General features: G+C 31.8%; 1 protein-coding gene across 1 annotated transcript in view; it reads left to right on the forward strand.

Moving 5' to 3' along the window:
* The window catches only part of rsh (Rap GTPase activating protein radish), a 350,955-nt gene that overhangs the window by 152,685 nt on the left and 170,360 nt on the right, over positions 1-27,910 (forward strand). Inside the window, exon 7 of the mRNA XM_085948876.1 lies at positions 11,359-11,539. Within this exon, the coding sequence (XP_085805002.1) occupies positions 11,359-11,539 (181 nt within the window). The remainder of the gene's footprint in view (positions 1-11,358; positions 11,540-27,910) is intronic.

Below are 27,910 nucleotides of genomic sequence, written 5' to 3' on the forward strand. Positions count from 1 at the left end.
TCCGTGATAAGCCTCAAAATCGTCAGTCACAAGTCCCGCGTTGCATCGCACAAATCAAAATTAACAGCTTTATATGTGTTGATTACTTGTGTAAAGATGTTAATTTTGACTTATATGTACAATGCGGGACAACTTGTGACTCTATTTTTGACAGACTGATTAAATCAAGGCCGCTACAGTTACTTCAAATTTTAGTGATATAACATAATGATGGAATTTCTACAACATTCATAGAAATATTGCATCTGCTACATCATTTCTAATATTATGCTACGCTCGCAATATAAAGAATGCACATTTCTATAAAACCACTGTAATATAATTACAGCATTAGTTATACTGTAAGCAAAATAATATTTTTACGTTCGTCCTAAGCTCTGTCATGTTAGAGTATTGTTTATTTGTAGAACTGGCAAAAGGGTCTACGCCTAAATCGTAGACTCGTAGAGGCAGTAGAGACAGTGTTAAAACATCCAAGAATAATTCAACAGGTCTAAAAATACGCACCCTCCAGAGAATATAGCTTAGATTTTAAAATTCAAAGCTTTCACTTGTACTACACATTGTTAGGGTTGTGGTAATATATTTAGATGACTTACACTATACCAACTATGCATTCTTTAGTAATATGTGAATCCAGGAATTACATCCCATTTGTTAAGTAAACCATGCATCTTTATCAACTGAATTGGATTTCCGGATTCAAAGTAAATGTGTTTTGAATTCAGTATACAACTTCTTTTCTTTCTCAGTTTCATCCCGCACCTACATAGTGTACATTTTTTTCAATACCGTTTTGAGGGGAAATTGTACAAATTTGTGAATATTGTCGACCGAGGGTACCTGGTGGAATTTAAATTCAAATTCTAATTGATTTATGTTTTACACTTTTCCAATTGAGTCGTTTTTTTTTCAACCCAGGCTATGCTTTTTAGAAACTTCTTGTACTATACGCACTCACCAATTAATATTCAATGAACACTAGCATAAAACACAGTTAATATTCGTTCGTTTACAAATAATTAATGCAATATAAGAACGTGATTACTAAGTAAAATAGCAAGTACAAAAACTAGGCTTAGAAAAAAACTAATGCGGAATTTAAAACACCTTGAATAGCGTACTCATTAAAAATAATTTTCATGAGTTATAAGCAGGAAACACAACATTCATGGGAATCGGTTTACTATATTGGGTTTGGTATAACAGGGTAAAAATATCGAGTGGGGGAAAATATTGGATAAACCTAACCATGTGTTAAAGAATATATTAGATTCAATAGTTATATATTTATCATAATATCCAGTAAAGTTTGTCATATAAACAATACGCGCATTCAATATTTGAGGACAGTTGGTGCACTGTGTCCGTCGTTTCATGGTGTCAAGGAATAAAGTGAGTCAAGCTTCAAAACTTTGCTCCATGACGACTGACTTTCATATTTGTATCATAATAATCTGTTCAGTGGTCATAATAATAGACAGACCGATATGTTAAATGATAGGAGTACTCACCCAGACATATAATGCTGTGAGTTCATATCTCATTTTTAATCTATTTTTTTCTTGTAAGTAGGTTTGTAAGGTTTCTGAAAATGATATCATATTCGACAACACAAACAAAGACCCCTCTAATCCACCCGCCTCGCACACTCAGTATTAATTAAGCGTATCACGAGGCTTTATGTTTGGTTGTGAAGCATTAGCAGTTTTTTACGCCTGGTAATGTCTCAAGAGTAAATACCCAAGACTGAGGTCACCACTCTCTCAAATGAGCTTTGACTGAGTTTACTGAGTTGATATTGGTTAATAAAAAGTACCAAGGTAGATAAAGACACGGAAAACTAACATTAAATAAAATTAATTCAATTATAAATATAATACAAAACAAAACTAAATAATACGGACATACAAAAACTATGTGAAGAGATCTTTAAGTCCGCAATAAAACGCTAAAGCTATAAAGTTGGTCTTTGTGGTGACCAGGTTGGGCAACCCGGTGGGCCCAACAATATATTAGAGAATGAAAATCTAACATTCGTGTATATTTTCTTTTTTTCTTCTTTTGACCATGTCCGATCGTAATATTATAATTATTTAATCCGTTTAATATTACTACGTAGGTGTATGATTTTTGTAATTTTTTTTTGAGACTCACTTTCGTCGATTTACATCTATCGGGAATATAATATTTTTTAAAAGACGACTACAGTTAGCATCAAAAATATTATTCTATCTTGTCTCATTCAATATGAATTATGTGTGAATAAAAACATCCGCAAAAGCTAACCTTTCCGGGTGCGTAGGCCTCTTTAGACGCCACGCCGCAGCGGTCTCGTAAAAGGGCCCCACACCCCCGTGGCAGACGCCCACGATTGTTTTATTTCACTTTGATGAACGCCAGTATCAAGATACAACTTTTCAATCTCGATAAGCAGCTTACGTTCATTCCTTGAATTCACCATTTTATTTAGTAAACTTTATAATACGATAGATCAGGCACCTACCTCCAAGGTAGTTATTCCCAACCGGAGTTCTGTTGAATCCGCAAGAATTCTGAAAGCTACGTACATCTTGAAACCTTTTTTGGCAATAGGCTAAAGGTAAGGTTCAACGTTACCAGCATTTAAGCAATAAAGAGCATATTTCTTTTTATTCAACGAATAATTCAAAAGATTTAAAAATAGAACAGGCTTAATTAAACATAGGTACTTAATTTGAAAACACATCAAAGAAATAATATATAACCACTAGAAAAATTCTTTTTGAAAATATTACGACACTCGTAGAGATTTGAGCCCGCACTTTCTGGGATTCACGTCTGTGTGTTCTTATTAAAGTAATAATTATTAATGACCATTTCTGTTATTCAACAAATAATTCACAAGATTTAAAAATCTAACATTCTATACAATATGTTCAATATATAAAATTTTACATTCCAGCAGACGTTATAACTAAATATTTGGCGAGAGCCGGGCGTTGATTAGTAATTAAGATTAATGATTCCTTAATTTAAAACACAAAAACAGACAGTCGAAAATACAGCGATTTGATAAAAACTTCACGTAGGACCTACTAATTAAAATTAGTGTAATAAAATAGAAGGCCCGTAGCTTAATTGGTTAAAGCATATTGGCGCGATACCAGTGAATAGTCGGGTTCAAATCTCATCAAGCGTGGTATTAAAAAAATATGATTTTTAATGCTTTCATTAGAATAAAAGAGCCGATTGCCAAAACAACAACGCAATTTAGATAACGCTTTGGTGGGAATTAAAAAACAATAATTAATTTCGCTACAATTAGATAGGATACACATAGTTTAGTGGTTAGAGCACAAGGGGTGCAGGTTTGAATCCTGCTGGGTGCGTATTTTTTTTTTCAAAAAGAATTTTTCTAGTGGTTATTTATTATATTTCTCTGGGGTGTTTTCAAATATGTATGTTCAACAAAGAGTCTATTTAGATAATTGAGCATATTTACGTTTCAATATCGTATCATAGTAAGTTATTATTGAATTAAAACGAATTTCACCTGGGAAGGGAATTTTTCTAACAATTAAATGAAGCAACAAAAATTGAGGAATTGCATTGTATTAACAATTATTGTTATAAAAATAATATATCTTTAATACATATGTTGTGGCCTACTAATAATTATAGTTTACTAACCATATTTGGCAGTGGCAGTGGTAGGCAGGTCGTGCATTGCTTAGGTCAAAACATTTTAAGAGCGTGAAAAATGAAGGTAGGAATAAGCCGCGTTAATTTGTAATCTATCAATTTAGTAAGAAGTTACGCCAATTAGAAAGTTTAGGAATCACTGCTCAAAATTGTAAATATTAATAAAAAATACATTGGCATTACATTACTTATTTATAGAATTTTTATTTTCTTTTAATTAGCAGAAGTGTCTACGTCAAGGGACGTAGACGTGGGGATCCACGGCGGGGTGGGGGTGGTTGGCCGGATCACCTGTGAGGTACGCCTGATCTTAATGGAAGCGCCGGAGATATTGTTTAGTACCACACTCGGTTGACTTAATCCTCTTTAGCCAGGCCGGTTACAGACATTCTACCCCCAGGGGTGGGAACTAAATAATTTTGATTTTGAGTATTGTGTGAGTGATTAGTACAGTTTTTAGTGTGCTATCTTCTTTTGATTTTTATTAAGGTTGTTTTAAATATTTATAATCGTCCTGGAACCATACTGCAGTAAGTATATGAAAAATCAAATTTATTTACTTACTTGAGCTGGCGCTACAAACCATTCAGGTCCATAGCTGACTGCGCAACTATCCTCAGGGTATTTTTATCCCAAACTTCACTTTTCACTTAATCACACCCAGTCTCTATGTATTCCTATTAACATTATCCTCTGGAAGTGACATAGGAGTTCCTTCATAAACTTTACGGGGAGCTTTAAATCCGTTGCATCTAACATCGTGGCCGGCCAATCTAAGCGCTATCGCGCTCTTAGGACATTAAATACTCATATATTGGATACGATTAGTTGCTTTATGTGCATACTCTATATATCGGATGATTTTTTTCTGGCATACCTACATATCTATAATATAAAAATATTATGTCTATATATTATAGACACATAATCCGTTTTTAATTATAAATACCTAAAATAATTTCGCTAATTAAATGTCGATAATGACATACCAACTTTTGGCAGCAATCCTACAAATAATCGTATCAAAAGACCGTGGGTTTTTATTTATATATAATCACGATCCGCTACTGTGCATTACATCCAACTTAATACTCGTATTATACCTGCTGATTTTGTTGGTACTGTGAATTCACCTTTTCACGCGTCAATTGCAGGTGCAACGCCATGAAAATTGCAATGCAAAGTATGAATAGCTATCTAACGCCCCTAATATTATTATAAGGACCATCCAATACCATATATATCTTATGAACCTGTTAATCAATATTTAATTGAATTATGGCATCTCCGTAAGGACCATAAGCTGTAACCTACTACATGAAGTAATCACTTAAATGGAGTAAATGAGAGAATGCGATAAATACGAAGTTTGGTCATGTATTAATTAATTTGCAATCTTGAAAATTCTTTTTTCATAAGCTACGTTAGATAGTAAATCAATATTAGGTAATTAATTATTTACAAATTTATAGATGCCTCAGAAACGTTTATTTTTATTGAAACTGTATTTTATGTATCTATAATAGTAATAATTACAAGATAAAAAGAACTTTTTTTGTACAATGTTTTAAAATTTTCTGTTGAATTATTATGCTCAATATGCTCAAACTTGTACTTGATATGAAGTAAATAAAAAACAAACAAATATAGAATACTGAAATGTCATTTTGACATTTCATTTTGATTTCCATAGTAACGCACGTATATATTAATAATTTAGTTTCTACGACCACCCCCTTAGCAACCAATAATAGTCTTTTACTTTTTACGGATTTTTTTGAAATAACTTTTTATACAAAACAGAATTAACTGAAGATGAATTCAATTCTACTTAAAGATGACTAAAAGCAGGGTTTTTTTTTTAAAAAAAAAGGTGCCGGAACTCACTTCATGTCAAGCTTTTTACTAAATAAAATTATATTCAAATGTCACTTAAATGAAATTTAAAGGAGCTTTGCCACGAAGCGAACAAAAAAAGGTTGATTTTTACGATAATTTTTTATTTTAGTCAAAAAAAAGCTACAGAAACAATAAAATACATACATTATATTTGAAATATATTGTACAAATAAGACTAAATAAGACTAACTTTAAAATATAATTGTAAATACATATGTAATGTATTTATTTATGAACTTGAATAAAAGTTTAGAGTGATTTCCAAAGTTTTTTCCAATTCTCGTCTGATACAATATCATCTCGATTCCTTTTCTTAGTGTTAGAGTCTAAGGCCGAATGTCTTCCTTTAAGTAACCACCTATCAACATATTTTGAAGGATCGAAAAGTGTCAAGGGTGGTCCCACGAGTTTGATGAACAAGAGTGCCGAAACTGTTTTAGTGTTTAACGAAGCTCTTGTTGGGGTAATAATAAGATTCATTTGCGAAAACCCCCGTTCACATTCACTTGAAGAAATGGGAATAGAATTCAGAGCATATACCAAACGCAAGAGTTTTTCAGAATATGTCTTTTTGAGAATGTATTCGCGAAATCCACGAATCATTTCTCGTTCATCTAGTTGTAGCCTGATCGAAATGTTTCTAATTTCCATCTCTCCAAATGTCAACCGATTATCAATGTCTTCAGGCCAATATTTTTGGTCAAGTACGCGAGCCCAAAGTGCAAACTCAACATCTTTATTATCTAGCAGCCTTTTTTCAATTGACGTTTTCAACGTGGAATAAAATATTTTAGGATCAATAGGAGGATCATTTTTAGAAACTTTTTCGTGAAGTAAAACTCCATGAAAATGCAGATTGCTTATAGCAGCTGCAGCACATTTATAATAGGGTCCAAAATTCTGTTTTCTTTCTTCAAAAACTTGAACGAGTTCATTTATTTTTCGATTTGCAATGTAAAGGTTCACATTGCGATTTTGTAGGTCCAAACTAAGTTCCGACAATTCTTGGAGAGCGTCGCACATCAATGCTAGATCCAATAAAAATGCTGTTGATGTTATTTTGTTCTTTAAGCCACTGTAAGTACACTTGTCATTTTTATCTCTTGTAGGGTCATTCATCGCTTCTTCAAAATGACGCACAAGGGATTCATAATTATTCCACACAGCCGAAACTGAACAAAAACTAGATGCCACCCATCGGGTACTTAAAACTCTTCCGATTTTCAATACCTCAACGCCTAGTGATTCTGCACATAAATGCAACTCTCTATTATTTTTCGGCGACGCGTGGTATAAAACATAAAGTTTATCAATAAATGATTTGAATCTATTGATCCCTGAAATTTTTTTTACAACATCACTTACTGATAATTCTAATCTGTGATTAGTACAATGCCAAACTATAATTGAAGGAAATTTTTCTGTCAGCAATTTTTTCACTCCATTTTTAGAACCTAACATCACAGCAGCGCCGTCGCATGCAACCGAAACTAAATATTTTTTTAAATATTCTTCTGTCATCCCATATACATCAAGAGATTGGAGTAATGATTCAAATATTCCTTTTGCCGTTACGTCTTTAAGTTCAATCAAATCCAAAAACAAATTAATTGGTGAATTCATTCCAACACTTTCGACACAGCATCGAACATACACAATGAGGTTGGTTTTTTGGCTTATGGTGGTAGACTCATCAATTATCAAAGAAATTATATTTTTCGATTGAACAATTTCTTTGAAAACATTTTTTCTCATTTCATCACATATATGATTTACAATGTTAACACATGCGTTAGTGGAATGGAGAATATGACCCATTTCGATCCCATTTAGTTCTTGGAGATTAATTTCACTTTCAAACATATTGAATGATTGATTTTCCTTAGCTACTTTATATGCAGTTCGAAAAATGTTTGCTGTTATTACTTTTTCGCGAGATAACGATTTTAAAAAAGTATTTTCAATCTGCTTTTTTTTGGCTTCAGAAATGATTTTTAACGCTGCTTTGTGTGCAATAGATCCTCTGTGATCGAAAAATTTTTTTCGAAGTGACCCCAATTGTAGCTTCCTCTCTTTCCCAGAATACGTGATTTCATTATTGGCCCATTCTTTGGATATTTTCATTCCCATTGTCGTTTCAGTTCCAAGAGTTCCAACGTTTCTGCAAATTGTGCAGCCAAGTTTCATTTTGTGTACGTTCAACCATTCGTTTTTTGAGCAAAAATCGTTTTTTTGATCTAATGACCAGCAGTCTGGCCAATCGTTTTGAGTTCGACCTTGATCCCCGAGATCAGCTAGAGATGATTCAGGAACATCTACATGTACCGATATTTCCATATCTTCTGTCATCGTTTCTGTTTTGAGCTTTTTATTTGCGGAATCGGCGCCGCTGCCGGTGGTTGAGAAGTAACAGGAAATTTTTTTCATATTTAAACTTGGGGTTGCACTAAATAATATATAAAATAGTTGCACAACACGTAATCGTAACACAAACTGACTAAACAAACGCAAATAACAATATACGCAGATGCTGCCATGCGATAAACGTCAAACTGTCAAAATCATAATACGCAGCATACGTATGAAGCTAGTTACATACGCATGTTTGCTATTTAAACTATACGGTTACTTCACTAACACTAACACGCCAACATTCAAAATGGCTTCCACCTGTACCTTATTTTATCATTTTAACGAATTATTATTGTAATTACTTAAGCGCAAATATTTTTTCGTTTAATTGATTTTGAAATAAAACCGTGAAAAAAGGTGCCGGAACGCCGTTCCACCGCGTTAAATAGAAAAAAAAGCCCTGACTAAAAGTATTAAAATAATGCATTGGCATCGTGTTCTGATATATTCTAAAAGTTCCAAATGTCTAGCTAGTCGGGAAGTTAGTTAAAAATCGATTGCAAGATTTGTACTGGACAAACAACCACCGGAAAAACAAGAATACGAGCTAATAAAAACGTTGTAAACCAGTGGATGAGTAGGAAGATGCGCCAGATAATTAAGTAAATACGCGTTGTCAGTTAGGAGGGTTCTGGAAGAAAGGCTGCCTGAATACAGTTATCAAGTCATGTTTTTCCCCAATCACCTCGTTAAGCTCAAGAATCAGACTAGTTTACAAATAAATATTTTCTATAAAATGGTTAATGTTTATTTCTTCAAAAATTATAAGCGATTATAATATGACACTTTTTTCTATACCGTTACCGAATTTGCCAATTAATACAAATACATAGTCCATCAAAAAGAATTGTTTAGTCATATTTTTAATTTAGATTTTTTTTGGTTTAGTTTTGATACCAAATTGTAACAAAGTATACTTTTGACAAACTCTACTATATCAGTTTAAATTGCCAGCTTGCAATACTTTAGTATTTCAATATTCTACAATTAGCAGTAACATGCAAGCAACATTACTAATAAGCTTTATTTACTGTGCAAAATAATTGGCGCTTCGAAATGTTGGGCACTTTCCAAACAATTAAGTGCACACTGTTATTTTATAACTCATAGCCAGTAGTGCACTTGTATGTGAAATATAACTATCCCGGGTAATTCATTAGTGGTGTTGCAAATTAAAGAACAGTTTCATCTCGAAACTGACTCGCGTTGTATGCGGTGTGAGAGTTTCTCCCCTAATTAATGCGGTGACAATATTTTACATAATTCTATTTTAGCATAACTACAAATAAAGTACAAAGCATTCATTAATGTTCAATATTATTACTTGAAGTTTGTTTACCATCATAAATCAGCATGTAATTGTCAACTCTTAAAAAAATACAATGCTAGATCACTCTCTTGAGAGTGTTTTGTATTAATAACAATACAATAAAATAACTAATACTTATTTTACATAGTTCACTTTAACATTCCCGTTCGGTTAGGTTAGGTTAAGTTAGTTTAGTTTACCCGCCCAATTAAACTTCAAATATTTCAGTTGATATGCACTTCGGCTATTCATAGAATCATCAATATTACATCTAATTATTATAATGTTTTTATTTGAAAAATCGACAGCATTATCCATTAAAAACATATAATTGATAACTATCAGTCAGATTTCATTTATAAGTCATAAACTATAAATGTACATTGTAAACAGACTGCGACGCATTGCGAACAAAAGATATGGATCTAAAAGTATATTCGACAAAGAGAGACGTATTCAATTGTAAAAAAGCGGTATTAGAGTAAGGGGTGAGATTAAGATAGTATTATGATTTGTAGTTTATAATAATATACAGAAATATTCATAAGATTATATTTAAGTTTTAATACCTTTTTGAAAGTGTTATTGATAAAACAAATAGCAAAATAACCTTATTAGACTTACTTATTAATAGGCATTTTTATTTCTCCTACTATAATATTATCAATTGGCATCTCTAAAGGAACGTTACTGGGGCATCGTCAATTGAAACTGCTTTGCTTTATGTAATTTTCATAACTTCAATTCGCTTAAAAATCTACTTAATATCTAAATAATTTTTGATAAATCCAGTCTTGTTTATTTTTAATCAGTTTCAAATCCATTTCTACTAAATACGTCGTCGCAAAGTTAGACGTCATCTTGCTGAGTGCCATACATTATGAGAGTGATCAGAGCAGATAAGATAGGTTCTTTTTGTTGCTGGTGTTTTTTGACTTTGTCAAAAGGTAGATTATACTATATTTTAAAGCAACCTCCTTATATATTGTATTTATTGTAAAGTCAGCCAATTATATTGGTTTAATATGTTTTCATTGTAATTAAAAAATAATCTAACCGATTGCATTGTTATGAAGCCAAGAAATTTTGAAAAAAGAATAAATCTGATATTATTAATAACTATATTCTGTAAACAAGTAAAAAAATATTATATTATAATGTTTAATTGCATAGAACACTTTAAAATGATTACGTAGTTACTCTTAAACTATACTATTGTGCCTCAACCTACAGAAGGGAGTACATAACTATCACTAAAATAATAAATCAAAAGGGCTGAGAATTAAAGTAGTATATAAGTAAACACAGATGAGAGATGGACAAAAATAATTACTTCATGGAACGGCCCAAAAGGGAAACGCTATAGAGGAAGACCCCATGCGAGTTGGCAAGACGACATCATAAAAACAGCGCGCCCAAATTGGCTACAAATAGCCAGTGGGACTCTTGGAGGAGGCTTTCACCCGAAGAGGGGTTCTTACAAACCAAAAAAGCTAATTACATACCTCTGTCTAATTTATAAACATTATCTAATAGTATTATATACAAAATAAAAAATCTTAATATATGTATATATGTATTATACAAAAATAATAATAATTAATTATATATAAAGTAGAAAATAAGTAGATAATACAATCACAGATAGATATATATACATAATATATATATTCATAGGTTATATATTATATATTCATTAGATATAGTCAATTAACTGTCATTTACTTTTGTTTGTATGAAATAAAAAGGTATTTTTATTTATTTATTATTTTTATAAGTAAACACAAAATATTATATGAAGCTTTTACCCAAATCAATGACCTACTTATTAAATTAATCGCAAATTTTCTAACCCACTAACTTTTTTTTAAATCATAATAAGTAGTAGAAAAAAAAATCAATATACACATTGAAAACGTAGAACTCTACTTCGGTCGTAGTCGCATGTAATTTTTTCAGTATCAAATAATAATCATGCCATAATTATAATCTGCGTTGTTTTAGAATTTCCCCAAGTACATGTTTCTTAAGCATTGCGTTTTTTTCTTTCACAGGATACTAGTTCGTGCAATCTCTTACACGGTTCACGGCCTGATACCGGCGTCGTGTGTCTTCGCCGATAGATACAACCGAGAGGAAGTCGTCAGATCTCTTGGCAAGGAGGTTAATATCAGTCCACCACTTACCCTTGGCCAGCTGCCTGATACTCCAGAGGAATTGCTTAAACTTGACCAGGTATTTATAAAACATATTAATAAATCGATTATTGACTGATTAATACTACTTTATCTCAAGGATAAAACAATGTTTTACAATCAAAAATCGGAATCATCTATTGTTTGTTCTCCCAAGGAGCAAAACTAACTAGGCATTAGTTATGCTAACTGAAACGGCAATGATTGTATGCAACCAAATCGCTTTGGATATTGATATATTCCATATAAAGTCTTCTAAGCTCATTCAGTGAACTTTTTTAATGATTTTTTGTATATAGTTAATATTGTTACAATATATTTAATTATTTTCTTTACATCATATTGAATATAATATAATTTATTAGTTTGCTATATGTCAAAATGAATAAATTTTAATTTAAATAGAAGTAGACAGGTTATTAGACTAGGTTGCGGGCAAGGATGCAGCAATATATGCACTTTCATTACAATGCAGGTATAATTCATTTTTAAACCACTTAAAAAGTCATATGTGTCATTATTTCAGTTAACAAATGCAACTGTACTAACTAAATATTACAAAAAAATTGTAAAATTTTAATTTATATTGTTTTAAACTTAATTTTTCAAAAATATTAATTTCTTTTTGTAAAAATGTTGTTCGTATTAGTAAGACCATTTTAGTAAGATAGTATACCAGTATCATTGACGAGGTCCTGTTTATTCTTAAAATTCTGTTTTCAGTAGTAAGTGAATAATGGTGGTGTTGGTGTCATATTTAATATTATATCCTACGAGGGAGCGTATATGAAAAATTACCTTTTCCAATGTAATTACACTAATAAAGAAATATAAACATTACCCTTTTTCTCACTGCTAAAAAATGTATGCTAATGAATATTATGGTACCTAATCTACATCAAAATGATCGATCTCACATTAAATCCAACCGACGCGTGAAAAAACATTTAGTATGCACAGAGATAAACAATTTAAAAGCAATTTCCATAATGTATTACGAGGAAATATTCGACGCCAACGATTTATACCGGTAGGGCGTTGTAATTATTGTAAAAGCTTTGGGATTTATTTCAACATCCTGCCCAGGGACATAACAGCTTAAAGCTTCTTAAGCTGCGTGTGGTATTCTACTGCAATCTTGCCAACACTGTAGCGTGAAACTCTTTTAAAACTTAGTATCAGAAGCTTCTCTTGGTAATTGTTTACAAATCAGATACAAAGTTCAACTGAAGTTTTCGAAGTTGAAACAGTTTTATTGTTTATTTTGTATCCTGTTGCATCGCTAACCTGCAATCTTCTTCGACCATGTCCGATCCTAATAGGATCATATGAGCCTCTACAGAGTAGAGGTTTGTATTGACAGATTTTGTTTTTTACGAGAAATGGATGTCAGCCACTTGCTCAACCTATTAGGTCCATACCCTGACCCCCACAAATTGGAAAACAATATGTGTACTAGCCAGACCCAGGATTCGAACCTGGGACCCACGGCGTGATAGTCCAACTCTTAAGCCGCATGGCCACCGTGGGCCTGGGTTAAATATAAACACAATAATAATAAACACAAGAAACTAAAGAATAGAAGATACTAAAAATATGGTACTATAAAATAACAAAGATATCATAATGTTTAATTATATTTTATTTACCGTACTTAATTCAATAGTTGTGTATAAATTCTAATACACAAACTTACTACACTGGTCTTATAATATAATAATTATGGAAACAAGTAGGATTAATAAAATATAACTAAATATAATAAATTGAAAACATTATACAAAATTTATATTCTTTGTTCCTTTTAACAGTTAAGCACCCTATATCGCCTCTTTGTATTCCAATATCCGTTACCCCCATTTCGTATCAGCGCCGTGCTTCAATATTCTAGCACCTCTCAAGGAAGCAATGTCTTTCACTTTGAGAATCACTGAAAATATTATAGAACAACTTAATAAGATATTAATTTCATGTAAAAGCCATCGCCATGGACCAAGGTTTTGATGCAGGGTATTTTATAATAGTCATACCATAAAACCCATGTTTAACACAATGCTTATGGGCCCTTTTAATTAATTTTGTAATTAACGTGTTAATTTGCATTTGAAAAGTAATTAGCAAAAACACAATTTTGTGCGGCCCATAAGCTATGGGTTAAACAAAGAGTGCAAACTTTTTTTTAAATATTGAATGCGCGTTATATTTACATGACAAACTTTAAGGCTATACTTCAGCTAGGGCATGGTCTAAAACGATCGTGACTACGCGACACGAAGATTGTGCAAATGACGCGTGCAGAACAAAACAGAATTTGTCATAAAAAGTCAACATGCCTCCATTTAATGTTATGTTTATTGTTTTATTACTAATAATAATAAAATATATATTGACATGTTTTCTTTTTCAAGTAAATAAGTAACGTTTTTTAGTTATCTTTACACAATTTCAGAATTAATTCCCCCGTCACTATCACAAAACAAATTGACATGTTCACAGCTCGACTTTTGCTCTCCGATTACCAGTCAGTCCGAAATTTCATCGCACATATAGTTGAAAATTATTTGCCGTTTCACTGGAGTACCGTCTTAATGCATATTACTAAGATATAGACTTAATTATTTAAATTAACATAGGTTTAAGTTTATTCCATATTTTTCCAAGCTCAAGATCTGCATATTGTTATACCACACAGTAGAGTAAGCCAATTCCCATTAATTATGTGTTCCCTAGAACATATATATTATAAATTTTAAAATGTTATCAAATCTAAAGGAATGCCTATATTTGGATATTCTATCAAAACTTAAATTAAATTTTAAATACTAAAATTTCATTGGGAAATCTAACAATTTGAATGACTTAAAAAATCAATGACCATAAGCCTTGTAGTCCTATTATTTCAAATTATCGTCCTTGGACACTGGCATTATAATCATTTTAAGGTAGCGATAGGTACGCGAGGTCTTAGTTTAATACCCATGGCTTAGACCTTTCGGAGGTAAGCTTGCTTGGTCACCATGGCAACCATTGCCCTTCTACGTTCCCATCCCTCCACGTAATATGGGGAAATTTATACGTCTTGTGGATCATAAGAAAGCCGTTTTCGCAACTTATGTTTCAAGTACATACACAATATCATAATATATGCTAAAATATTTGACTCGCTCATGTTATCATTCGTTGAAATAATCAAAAAATTAAATATCTACATTATTATGTACATATAGAACGAAATCCGGACAAGTCTTTTATTATAACTGTCAAACATCATATTATTGTGTACTTGTATTTGACGTTAATAATATGAATGCCATTTTTTTTTAAATTAATAATTACATAAGTTTACTTACTACATAACTTTGGACATAAAAATGAATTTCATTGTATTTCTGAACGTCACATAGTATATAAGTAGTTACATAATTATCCCACGGTACCAATATGGGTACAGTAAAAACAATTTTCAGTTGAATTTGTAATGATTACTAACAGGCAGACTGTGGTTTGCAATGTAATAGAGTTTGCTAAAAACCTTAAATGGGTTGGACACATAGTTCGAAGAAAGAACAACCGTTGGACAAATCTAAAAATCTAAAGTTTCCCAATAGGTACAAAACGTCCGCAAGGTAGACCTAGTGGGCGTTTGATCGATGAAATTATTAAGTTCTGCGGAAGTACGTGACAATGCAACTCGCAACACCAAGAGAAGTGGAATTAACTTGGAGAGGCCTTCATCCAGCAGTGGATAAATTTAGGCTGATGATAATAATTACTAACATACATTTTAGCAAACAATACTAACACACATGCGAATCGCCAATGGCACACTTGTAGAACGATTTACCAATATCTAGGGACAAATATATTATTTTCTTCTGAATATAATGACACATACTGGTGAACAATTTGCACCGTGAGTGTAAAACCAAGGCATCTGCAAAAGATATATTTTGGATATATTAGGGTTTGAAGTCTTCGTTTTGTCAGGAAAAATAGAGTTTCTAAAAAAACCATACTATTTGGTTTATATCTACATTATATTGCATGTTCTCTCACTTACTTTACTTTTACATTATCAAGTTTACGACTTTTGCAGTTATTTTTCATTTAATCAAAAAAAATATAAAAAATTAAAAAAAATTATAAAAATTTAAAATTGGCAGATGCCTTGGTTTTACACAAATGGTGCGAATTATTTAAAGGTGATTTATAAAAAAACATCTAAAGTTTAACAATTTAAAAATATTAAAATGACATACTGCTAAAAAACATTTAAGTACGATGTATATTTATATATAGTAATAGAAGGTTTTAAATTTAACAACACATAAAATTAGTAAAAAAATGTTGAAAAAGTTTGATTAAATTCAATTTTTGTGCTATACAAGTTAAATATTTTTAGATTTGGTTAGTAATTATTTGCAATTGCATACGTTGTATTTATCTCGTTTTTGACCAGTTTTAAAACTGATTATGTATACTTTAAATGGTAAAAAAAGAAATATATGACTAATGCAAGTTTTTAAAAACAAAATAAAATATAAATACCTTAAAATAAAGTAGCGAGCTTCATAATAACGCACATATGGTTACGATAACCCCATGGTAGAATCAAAACAAAGAATTTTAATTTTAATTCTTAATGATCAACTATTGAAGTGTTGCATATTGAATTGCATATAAATGACACAAATGTATAATTCAAATTATAAATTAACCAAATACTAAAGATATTATTAGTAAACCAACAATAGATTTTTGTGACGGAAATAAATCCAATCGTATTATATATCTGTAGCATTTTATTCTATTTCAATAATAATTAATAATGAAATTATTATTGCTGTTTTTGTGAATTTGCCGATTGATACTACGCAATTGATTGGACAGAAAAAATCAGATGCATTCAATAGATAAATCTCGATACATTTTCCCCCAAGATAGAGATTTCAACATCCTCTCCTAATTGGCAATTAATTGTCTGTGAATACGTCTGCACAGCGTACGTATCGATTTCTAATTTGTATTGAAATAGACCATTTCTAAACTGGAGGAATTAATCACGACATTTGAAGCATCTAGTATGTTTTATCCTTAGTTATAATTTTAATCAAAGCACATTCAACTGTTTTGAGAAGTCTTCGATAAATTTAATATTACCCTAAAGCCACCGATGCAAATGTATAAATAAATGAAATAATTAGTCACAATCTAGGTGGTTAGGCAATTATGGTCTCTCTTATCCTTATATTTTTCTGCTACCTCAAATCCTCAGTTATTGTTGCAATTCCAGGCGACCAGCAGTTATGGGTGATGAGTCGACCGTGATTGCATAACATTCGTTTACCTCGAGTTACCTCAAGATACTGGTGGCATCTAGGCTTATCATATCTAGACCATCGCGAGTCATTCAAAGTGCATACATACTGATTCACCGTGTTACCAGCACAGGGTCTCTCTTCATTTATCATATCTTTCATCTAAAGTGTACCTTGCGAGTGCCTAGGACGTGAGGGCTTATACCTGGAACCAGCTTTAGCCAGACCGCTGAACATCAATAATATTAGTGCCTGGACTAATTCACGTGTAACTTCCCCCCCCCCCCCCCCCCTCCCAGCATCCACATCTACCATCATAATCATTTTACTAATCAATTACAGTCCACTATAAAAAGCGCAACAACTAGGTTATGCTGGCTTAAATAATCATTATGTGCTTAATAAATCTACACTAAACATATTTTTTGTTAGCTCTGTCATTGTAACGGGTCAATAATAATTATTACTGGTTATAATGAGCTTTTTAGTATTACTATAAAGTTTTCAAACGCATGGAAATTTTTGGAATAAAACAGCGTGTTGCCACTTTGGCTAACTTGCTTCGACTGCGTAATTCCGCAATCATTTCTTCTCTAGTATATGCCTGCATTCAAATCTGTCATAAGCTATTTCTCTTCAGTTTCAAACGTTACTTATGCATTACTTTTTTATTTGAATCAATAATATTTACGTAATTTAATTGGTTAATTAATAAAAAAACTACTCGCAGATAATATAATATAATAATTACAAGATAAAAAGATTTTTTTATACACAACGTTTTTCAATTTTCTGTTGAATCATATAAATTTTACTTGACTAGCTTAAACGACCAAAAAAAAAATTGTACTTGATAGAAATAATACTGAAATGTCATTTTGACATTTCATATTGATTTCGATAGTAACGCAAGTATATATTAATAATTGAGTTGCTAGGACCCCAGACCCCTAGCAACCAATTATAGTGGATTGGATTACGGATTTTCTCCGAATTAACTTTTCATACAAAACAGAATTAACTGAAAATGAATTCAATTCTACTTAAAGATGGCTAAAAGTATTAATAGAATGCATTGGCGTCGTGTTTTGATATATTCTAAAAGTTTAAAATGTCTAGCTAGTCGGTAAGTTAGTTAAAAATCGATAACAAGATTTGTACTGGTTTAACAACTACCGGACAAATAAGAATACGACCTAATAAAAACGTTGTAATAAGAGATAGGTAGTACGGCAAAATTGTCATGGCCGGCTGATTATATCAAAATAGTTTTCACTGCATTGATTCCAAAAACCATCATTAGAAAAATATTTTGCTTTGACATCTTAAAACATAATATCAAAAATCAACTAAAATTCTTGAAAAGTATTATCATGTATGATGTCAAGCGTGTATTTTTTGAGTGAGATAGAAACAAAAATCCAATCGTTGAAATCCATTTTCAGTCCACGGGGAAAGTCATCTACTTACACTTTTAAAATTTAGTTTACATGTGCTAATTGGGTAACAAAACTCACTTTCAAAATTATGGAGGTAGACTTGTTCTCTAATAAAGGAGTACTCATATTACTTACGTTTGGTGTGAAGCATCAATAGTTGTTTATGCCCGGGAATGTCTCAGGATCAGATACCCAAGACTGAGGTCGTCATGCTCTAAACTGAGTTTGACTAAGTTTACTAATTAGCATAATTTAATAAAAGTGCCACAGGAGAGAAAGGCACGGATAATTAACATAAATTAAATGAAGCCGCGAACTCGATGCGTGTGGGTCTTCATCTGAATGCCGCTAAGACCAAATCCATGTGCAGTGCTGCTTGCATCGACGCCGACACTCCTCTGCGGGTTTCTGGTCTGCCCGTCGAGCTGGTGTCCAGATTCAGGTACTTGGGTGCCACGGTTGCCGATGATGGTGGTATTTCTAGTGAGCTTGGAATCCGCATGGGTGTAGCGGGCTCTGCGTTCAACCAACTTGGAGTCGCATGGAGGTCAAGGCTGTATTCTGTGAGGACCAAATGTCGTTTGTTTAACGCGTGCGTGCTACCTGTGCTCCTGTATGGCTGTGAGACATGGCATCTTACTAAGCTTCAAGAGTCACGGCTTTTGAGCTTTGAGAATCGATGTCTCCGCAGAATCTTAGGGGTACATTGGTACGACCGCGTTACAAATATCCGAGTTCGTGAGCAGACACAACAGCCTTCGGTGATTGAAGTTATCACGAAGAGACGATTCACGTGGCTGGGACATGTATTCCGGATGCCGCCAAAGAGTGCGGCACTTCGTACCCTTGTGGCACAGCCTCAAGGGTTCCGTCGCCGTGGCCGGCCCTCCCTCACCCTGCAGCGATGCTACAAAAGCGACCTACGTGCTGCAGGTCTGACATGGCGGGAGGCACAGGAGTTGGCGATGGACCGAGGGAAGTGGCGCCAACTTGTGCTTGCCCTATGCCCCAATGTTGGGACGTGACAGGGTGAAAGAAGAAGAAGAAGAAGAAATGAATTTCATAGTATATATTATTTATAATAGAAAAAATACAGTTAAAACAATACGTACATGAAAAAACTATGTGAAGAGATCTTCACGTCTGCAACGACTCGACAATAATGCAATGCCCAGAATGGTCAAGCGGTTACGTGTCAGGCTTATAATATCATAGATTCTGGGTTCCTAATATGTTGAGCAAATGGCTACCATCTATTCCTCGTAAAATTAAAAATCTGTTAATACAACCTCCACTCTGTGAAGGCCCATATAATATGAACAAAAATGATACAATGAGCAAAGAAAAACCCTCATTTATGACGATGACGTATGTTTGGTGTCTTCTTTAAATGTAAAATGTACATATTTTTTTTAAATAAAATATTACATTAAAACAAAACATCCTTCTATTGTTTCACCTTTTTTTCAAGTAATATGGCCCTGTGTTACAACGTTGTAAAAGATTTTCTTTCTCATTCTAAAAAAACGTAGTAACAACATAATCATTAATATTGCCGATCATTTTCTGCTCCCCTACTCATTATCCTCAAAAGGGTTTCGGTTAGTTGCGTAAGCAGTTTGAACAATCGGTTTGCGCAAATCTGTGGCACGTGAATTGGACAACATTGACCTTAAGCCGATTACACTGGTGGAATTAATAAGGGAGCCTTTCTCTTCTCTGTCTATATTTTTTGTGAAAATCGAATCAAATATCATTATTAAAGTTTCTTAATATCATTCGAGCGGTGAGTTCAAAAAGTTTTATGTACTGTTTTATTGAAACTAAGTTATATTAATATAACACTCATTTACGTCATATTTGTATACGCTGCAAAAATGTTGTACTTTTAAATAGGTTTTTTGATTATATATTGTCATATCTATATATATTATTAATTACATAATTTTAAAAACACTTCTAAGAAATAAATACTTATAACTACTAGAAAAAATTCCACCAAGCAGAATTCGAACCTGCGCCCCTTGGGATTCTTGGTCGTGTGCACTGACTACTACTTCAATACGTGTCTAATTTATTTTTTCTAATGGTTACATATTTTTCAGAAGTGTTTTCATATTATCTACCTGTGTTCAATAAAATAAACTTGCATTTTTAAATCTTGTGAATTATTCGTTGAATAAATCTTTCGAATTCATTCGTACTAGTAAAAAAAATCGGTGTGTGTACTTTATGTACGCGCGTTAGAAGATATACTTATTTGGCGTAACAAAACAAAAACAAAAATTGTAATAAACTAGATTCTTCAACTAGCTCCTAATTATCTTGTTAAATTACACACTCAAGAAAAAAGATCGCTTATTGGAACGCCGTTGGTTTATTTCTATACACTTTAACTTATATTACTAAATTATATAATTATTTATCGTTGCTTTTATTTTTAAAGTAACAACTGCCACTATGACGTTCAATAGTTTGTTAACGTAAGGTATTGCAAATGGCCGACAATAATAAATTCGCTGCCTAGCAACGAAATAATTCTAAACTATATACTGTATAATCGTCACGATTGCAGTATCATTATGTGGCGTAATGGTTGCGCATTCGGCTGATAATCGAACAATCGTTGGTTAGAATCCAACACAGTGTATTTTTGTGTGTGAAAAAACAAATTATGTGTTACATGTCACACGTCAAAATTCTGATTTCTGAAGATCTGATTTCCCAAACGCGCCTAAAGAAGTATAACTTCAAAAAAAATTCTTGACGCAAATCGATTCGTCAGAACACTTTTAAGGGGGCCTTGAAACTGTTCAAACTATTCATATAATCGTTAAATTATCTTAAAAGATGGGTATTTATCACTAATTAAGCATACAATATTATCCAAACCGTGACAAATTCCCCGCAGCAAACATCAAAAGGGCCCACAACATCAAAAAAATAACACTTATATAATTATGTGTCATAATTTTCATCTATAATACTAATTGCATATCATATAATATTATATATAATAGGATATAATCAAATCAATCGGCACTTCGGTTCACTTATCATCTAAACCCCCCACTACATAGAACATCTATAGACTAATCCATCTATATTTTAAATTTGTTACACAGTTCATATTTTCTCGTTAGATAAGAACTAGCTCTTCCCCATTTTTTTCTCTATCTATTCATCTATTTTACCTACATCTCTTTCTATAATCTCCAATCTTTTTTAATTCTTTGATCTAGCTTATTTCTTAGCTTATCATTATTTGTATAGTAGTATATCACTACGTTTTTACGTAAAGATTATTGAACAAATCAAATAAATATCAAATTGGTTGAATGTCCGAATTTATTAAACTATAGTTTTCGATCGAACTAACCTTCTACACGCAGTGATTAGTATACTCCGAAATCTACAGTCGACAAATATGTATATTTGGGGTCGACGTAGTGGAAAAGGCAGATGTGAAACAAAACTTAGAAAAAAAAACCATGACCACTATTATAATAGAAGAATTGTTAAATTTCAATTGCTATGAGAGAGTGCTTCCACGGTAAAGGCAAGTGAGGGGAAGGCAATTTATGTACTCTATATGTAGGTACAAAATACTTCGTATTATAGCAAACTGGATGATTTTTTTTAATGTAATGTAACGCAAATGTTTATCGTATTTATTCCACTTTTATTTAATATCTGAACCGGCTTCGTCCGCCTCAGAGATACATTTTCAACTAAAGTATATACACAGCATACATTAATAATAAAAAATTAAAAAAGTGACAAAAACAATCAACTAATACATTGAATTATCCTATCAAATAATACTATGTCAATAACACTTAGTAATTAAAATTGCATAGTAATATTTCATAATACCTCATTAAGGGGGGACATGCTCGTCGAAGGTCAAAATTGAGTTTTTATTGTATATTCAAACCATGATCCTGGACACTCCTTAAACGTTATAGATGATCTATTTATATAATTTTGAAGCCTTATTATCCTTTATAGTTATTTTAAACATTTGATGACTGCATGAAGTATTTTTGTTACATAAAATAGTATTCTTTTAAACCTCTCGCTCTAATGTTTTAGAATATAGTCATATTTCGGTACATAACTGTGCAGTGGTGTTAAGATTTTTTACATTTATTAATTTTTAAACGCATTTATAAAACCATTAGCATAATTTATTACGAGATAATTTTTGTAAAATATTCACGATAAAAAATTATATTGATAATCTCTGTGATCCCAAATTTGACAAGAATTAGGCATTTTATTATTAAAAAAATCGGCAAGATTAACACATTTCAAGACAATTCTAAAGATATTTATTATAAGCTATGTCTTTGACCATTCAAGTGTGATAAACATCTTATGAATAATGATTGCTTTATAATAATTATTGACCTAAGAATAAGGTAGTGTTTTTTTGAAATACGCCATTTCTTGTCATTCCCCAGTAGTTAAGCTACAACATACGGCCGTAGCCATAAATTGACAAACTATAATTGAAGTAGGGAGTAAAATGATATTGACGCGCGTGTTTGAACATGTACCGTTTAAAAAAAAATAAAAAATAAATTCGGTTAAGTACATGTTCAAACACGCGCGTTAACATAATTTTACTCCCTACTTTAATTATAGTTTGTCATTTTATGGCTACGGCCGTATGTTGTAGCTTAACCACTAGGGAATGACAAAAAAAATGGCGTATTTCAAAAAAACACTACATTATTCTTAGGTCAATAATTATTATAAAGCAATCATTATTCATAAGATTTTTATCACACTTGAATGGTCAAAGACATAGCTTATAATAAATATCTTTAGATTCATCTTCAAATGTGTTAATCTTGCCGATTTTTTGAATAATAAAATGCCTAATTCTTGTCAAATTTGGGATCACAGAGATTATCAAAATATTTTTTTATCGTGAATAATTTACAAAAATTATCTCGTAATAAATTATACTAATGATTTCATAAATGCGTTTAAAAATTAATAAATGTGAAAAATTTTAACACCACTGCACAGTTATGTACCGAAATATGACTATATTCTAAAACATTAGAGCGAGAGGTTTAAAAGAATACTATTTTATGTAACAAAAAAACTTCATGCAGTCATCAAATGTTTAAAATAACTATAAAGGATAATAAGGCTTCAAAATTATATAAATAGATCATCTACAACGTTTAAGGAGTGTCCAGGATCATGGTTTGAAAATACAATAAAAACTCAATTTTGACCTTCGACGAGCATGTCCCCCCTTTTGGAAAAATTCGGCGTGGGAGCCGCATTTGCGACTCATTTCCTTTACCCAGCGTAGCAGCTACGTGAGTTCTATTTCATCATTCGTAACATAGTAGGTACAATTTTAAAATCTCAGGTCATCTCCACGGTGGCCGCGCGGCTTAAGCGTTAGACTATCACGCCGTGGGTCTCAGGTTCGAATCCAGGGTCTGGCAAGTACACATATTGCGTTTCAATTTGCGTGTGAGTCAGGGTATAAACCTAATAGGTTGAGCAAGTGGCTGACATCCGTTTCTCGTAAAAAACAAAATCTGTTAATACACACCTCTACTCTGTGGAGGCCCATATGATCATATTAGGATCGGACACGGTCGGAAAAAAAATATTTTCTGGTCACTAATTACTGTCGTTATTCCGCCGCACAATTAAGTATCTAGTCCCAAGGATTTTTTTACATTATATGCTGTTATGGCGAATATATAAACCTTTTTTTACTCTAATACCAAAAATTGTATGCGGATTCTCGTGTAGCCTCTGGTACTGTATGCGGAACTTGGTTGAATATAGCCATATGGGTGTTAATTTTGTTTTATTTTGTAATTCTAAAGTAAATTAATTTATATTTGAATCACTATACCTGCGTCATTAAGCAAACGCCACTGTAAATTTCCATGGAATATAATAATATAATGAATAACAAAATTAATTGGTTTATCTTTTCAAATAAATTCACGTGTAAGACTTACCTTAATGATCTCGATACCGTATTCTCCAACTTGATAATAAATATCATTATAATTCGTCATTTCGCTTTTCGGCTCGAATTCTTTTGAAGACTTTATAATTACTAATTCGTCAACCGTCTTACCTCGTTTAATTCGGCTTAAATATTAATTCATTCCAACTTTTTAAGTCGTATTGATCCGACTTCCTTTTAGCCTGTTTGATTCTTTAAATTCAATGGTACATTGTTACTCTTTATATCCGATTATACAAATGAATTAATGAACCTTGTTAATTATTTATTTCTGCTTTGGTGTAACGTTTCAATTATTTTTATATACAATTGCTATTATTTATATGTTTTCTGTTGACCTACCGCTGAATTACCATACTTTCAAACACCTACTTGAAACTGGGAAAACGTTACTAATATAAGTATTAAATAACTTCAAATTCATTTCCTATTACAGATTTATTTATTGATACAGAAAAAATATTAAGTACTACGGTTAATCATTAAATTATGTGCAAGTTATTTTGTATTTAGCTTTTGTAAGTAGCTTTTGCTTAATATTCGCATAGCATTAACCAAAATGACAACCGTATTCACCCAGGCAGTAACTGATGTAAGGATTCGAATCTCACTTGGTGCACTTTTTTATAGATTTAAAAAAAATATATTTAAAAATCAGGTACCTTTATAATTTTTTTATGTAGATGGTCTATTTTTATTTTCATATTCTACAATCTACGCGGATAAATTGGTAGACTATACTAATATTTATTTGTATATAAAATAGAAAAAAAACAGCTTACCGTTGAAGTTTACACAGTAATTATTTATGTGTTAATTTTAATAATGGCAATGATGGCGGCTCTCGTGGTGCAGTGGGTAAGGCGCTGGCCTTCCACCCGAGAGTTCTGGGTTCGATTCCCGGTCATGACAAAAACATTTATGTGTTTTTCTCAAAGCCTGGATGTTTGTGATTGTTTAAAATTACTAACAAATAACGGCAATGCAATTGTAATCGAAATAATATAAAATTCAAAGTAAATCTATATTTTTTATTAAAATGAAAAATTGTATATAAAAAATTGGCAAAGCTTAACTGTCTGAAATTGTTGAACTAAAGTGATCTTTGTCTAGGGTTTATTTTACTGTAGGTACATCTTACTTTAATTAATAATCAAAGGCAGGAGTTGGATTAGGTATCATGTAGCCAAAGTACGACAACTTTCCAAATTTAAGTTTTTTGATTATTTTCTTCTTTTTTAAAACTGATGAATAAAATATTTTGTAATATGCAAATCATATTTATACGCGCATTGTAACGTGATCTGGGTGGTATTAGAAACAGAACACCGCAAAAGATTGAATTTGCAACACGATCAAAAATACATTTTAACCCTTGACAAAATTTTCCATGGGTATCAAACCCTGCTTATTTTACTTTACTACGTGGTCCACCCCTTGATATATTTAGGTGATTGGCGAATTATAAGATATGAGTGCATAATATACATAATTATGTATAGTATTTTTACAAATAATATTTTATACACAAGTAGTGAAGTAGAATCTTTTCGATCACTAACACTTAAAGCGACGAGATATCAATGAATAATTCACAAGATTTGAGAATGTACCATTCGTTTCCATGGTCTACGAAAGGCCTAAGATGACCACAACTGCCATCTGTAATATTATAACATCATTATAATTAATTATAAAAATACAGTCAACATTCTTGAATGTGCCTTAGTTCTGCAACAGAAATTATTACCGAGAAATTGAATTTGGCCACTCCCGAAATCTTGAATTGAGCATATTTTTTTAGAAATTTACATTTAAGAGACATATATTTTTCAAAATAAAATCGTATTTTCTATACGACACACATTAATTGTAATATTGTTTTACACTTTATTTATATACTCAATTAACTACTACTGCACTGTAAGCATCAAAGAAACTATTATGAGAGTATCCTTTCATTGGTTTTTTTCACTACCCGATTAAAATAAATGATTTTTTTATTTACCAAAATATTATTAAACAGGCTTAGACAAGTAACCAAAAATACCAAAGGTATTCCAGTGTGTCCAAGTGTTTCTACAGCCTTCGAGTGTAAAATGTATTTTTTTTATAAATTTAAATTGTAAAACTACTTATATGATTAATGTAATAATAATATTGTTATAACAGTGTTTGTTATATAATTATGTAAACGTAAAGATAAATAAGTATCAGATGAATATTGTTACACATTGACACTCTCCTACACATTGACATATGTTTTCTTTCAGCAAATAAATTTAGATAGAAATATATAATAATGTACGGTAACAATGCATTAAATATTACACTTACTAGATGTAAAGAACATAATACGCAAATCGGAAGTATAATAAGTGTTCACCTTTGTTGAATATCCTTAAAAGAGACACAGTTGTGTAGTTTTTGGGTCAGTTTGGGATAGGAAGGTTTTCCAGATATACTTGCTTATGACCCATTTTGGTTTATTTAGACTTTGATATACACGCCTTCAAATCTAGTGGTCACTTAGGAAGTAAATAAAAAAATCGCTTTTAAATCGGAAAATATTAATGCTTACTAAAGATTTGAAACTAAAATTTGTCGTAAATATAGTACAGAAATTGGTTTATTATACAAATCAAAAATTGTATTCACTAAACCTGTATTGTGACTTACTTTGCGCGGACTCTATAATATATACATTACATACATAGATGTATTATTGTATTATATATATATATATATCTAGTCCAGTTTTATATATTTTTGAGAAATCGCTGTTGAAAGATTCAAATAAATTAAACATTTTAGAAATGCATTGACATAATATTATTATAGCTATATTTTAATGAGACAATATTTCCTGAAATTGTTACTATATTTAGACGTACAATGTTTTCACAGTATCAATGTGTAATTGAGATCGGAGTTTTTTTATGTTATATAACTATATTATTTATGTTAAAAACATCTATGCACTAGCGACTAGCCAACTGACGTAATAATATATACCTATGTATGTATCTGTCAATTGCTTTCTCACCTAGCTCCAGTGTCTCTACAAACTTTAAATTTAATGTAGTACACAGTTGCTAATGTGGTGTCACCAAATATACCCCCCCTCCCCAAAGAATGCCTCAAATCACACTGGTTACAAATGTGAATTATAAACCTATGTGTTATACTAATTGTGCCCGTTATATTGCAATATCTCTCACTCCCCAAACATCAAAAATGCCCGAATGAAGGACTCCACTACAACATACACCTGAGTTCTAAAAGGTATTAGTGGTAATAATTAATACTAATATACCATTAGTTAGGGGCTGGTCAAGTACACCAAAAATAGTGCTCCAAACAATATTCGTCCATTTTTTTTTATTAGTTTTCATCTCCACTCATCGAATCCGTCACAAAATGTAGGTACTGCTATTGTCACGAGATCTACACTCGAAATAATACATCCGTTATTCCACTCGAACCAAGTCTCTCGGTGCATTCTTATAATTAATCTCCTGATCAAATCGATCTCACACAAGTACATCATCACCTCGCGATTATAATCTTACGTCATCATCATTATTATTCCATTCAATGTATTCTTGTAATAACCAATAAACCTACATCTCAACAAC

This window comes from Rhyacophila brunnea, unplaced genomic scaffold (assembly GCF_057557595.1).
Source record: "Rhyacophila brunnea isolate RB1 unplaced genomic scaffold, BYU_Rbru_1.0 scaffold_21, whole genome shotgun sequence".
NCBI classification, from domain to species: domain Eukaryota; kingdom Metazoa; phylum Arthropoda; class Insecta; order Trichoptera; family Rhyacophilidae; genus Rhyacophila; species Rhyacophila brunnea.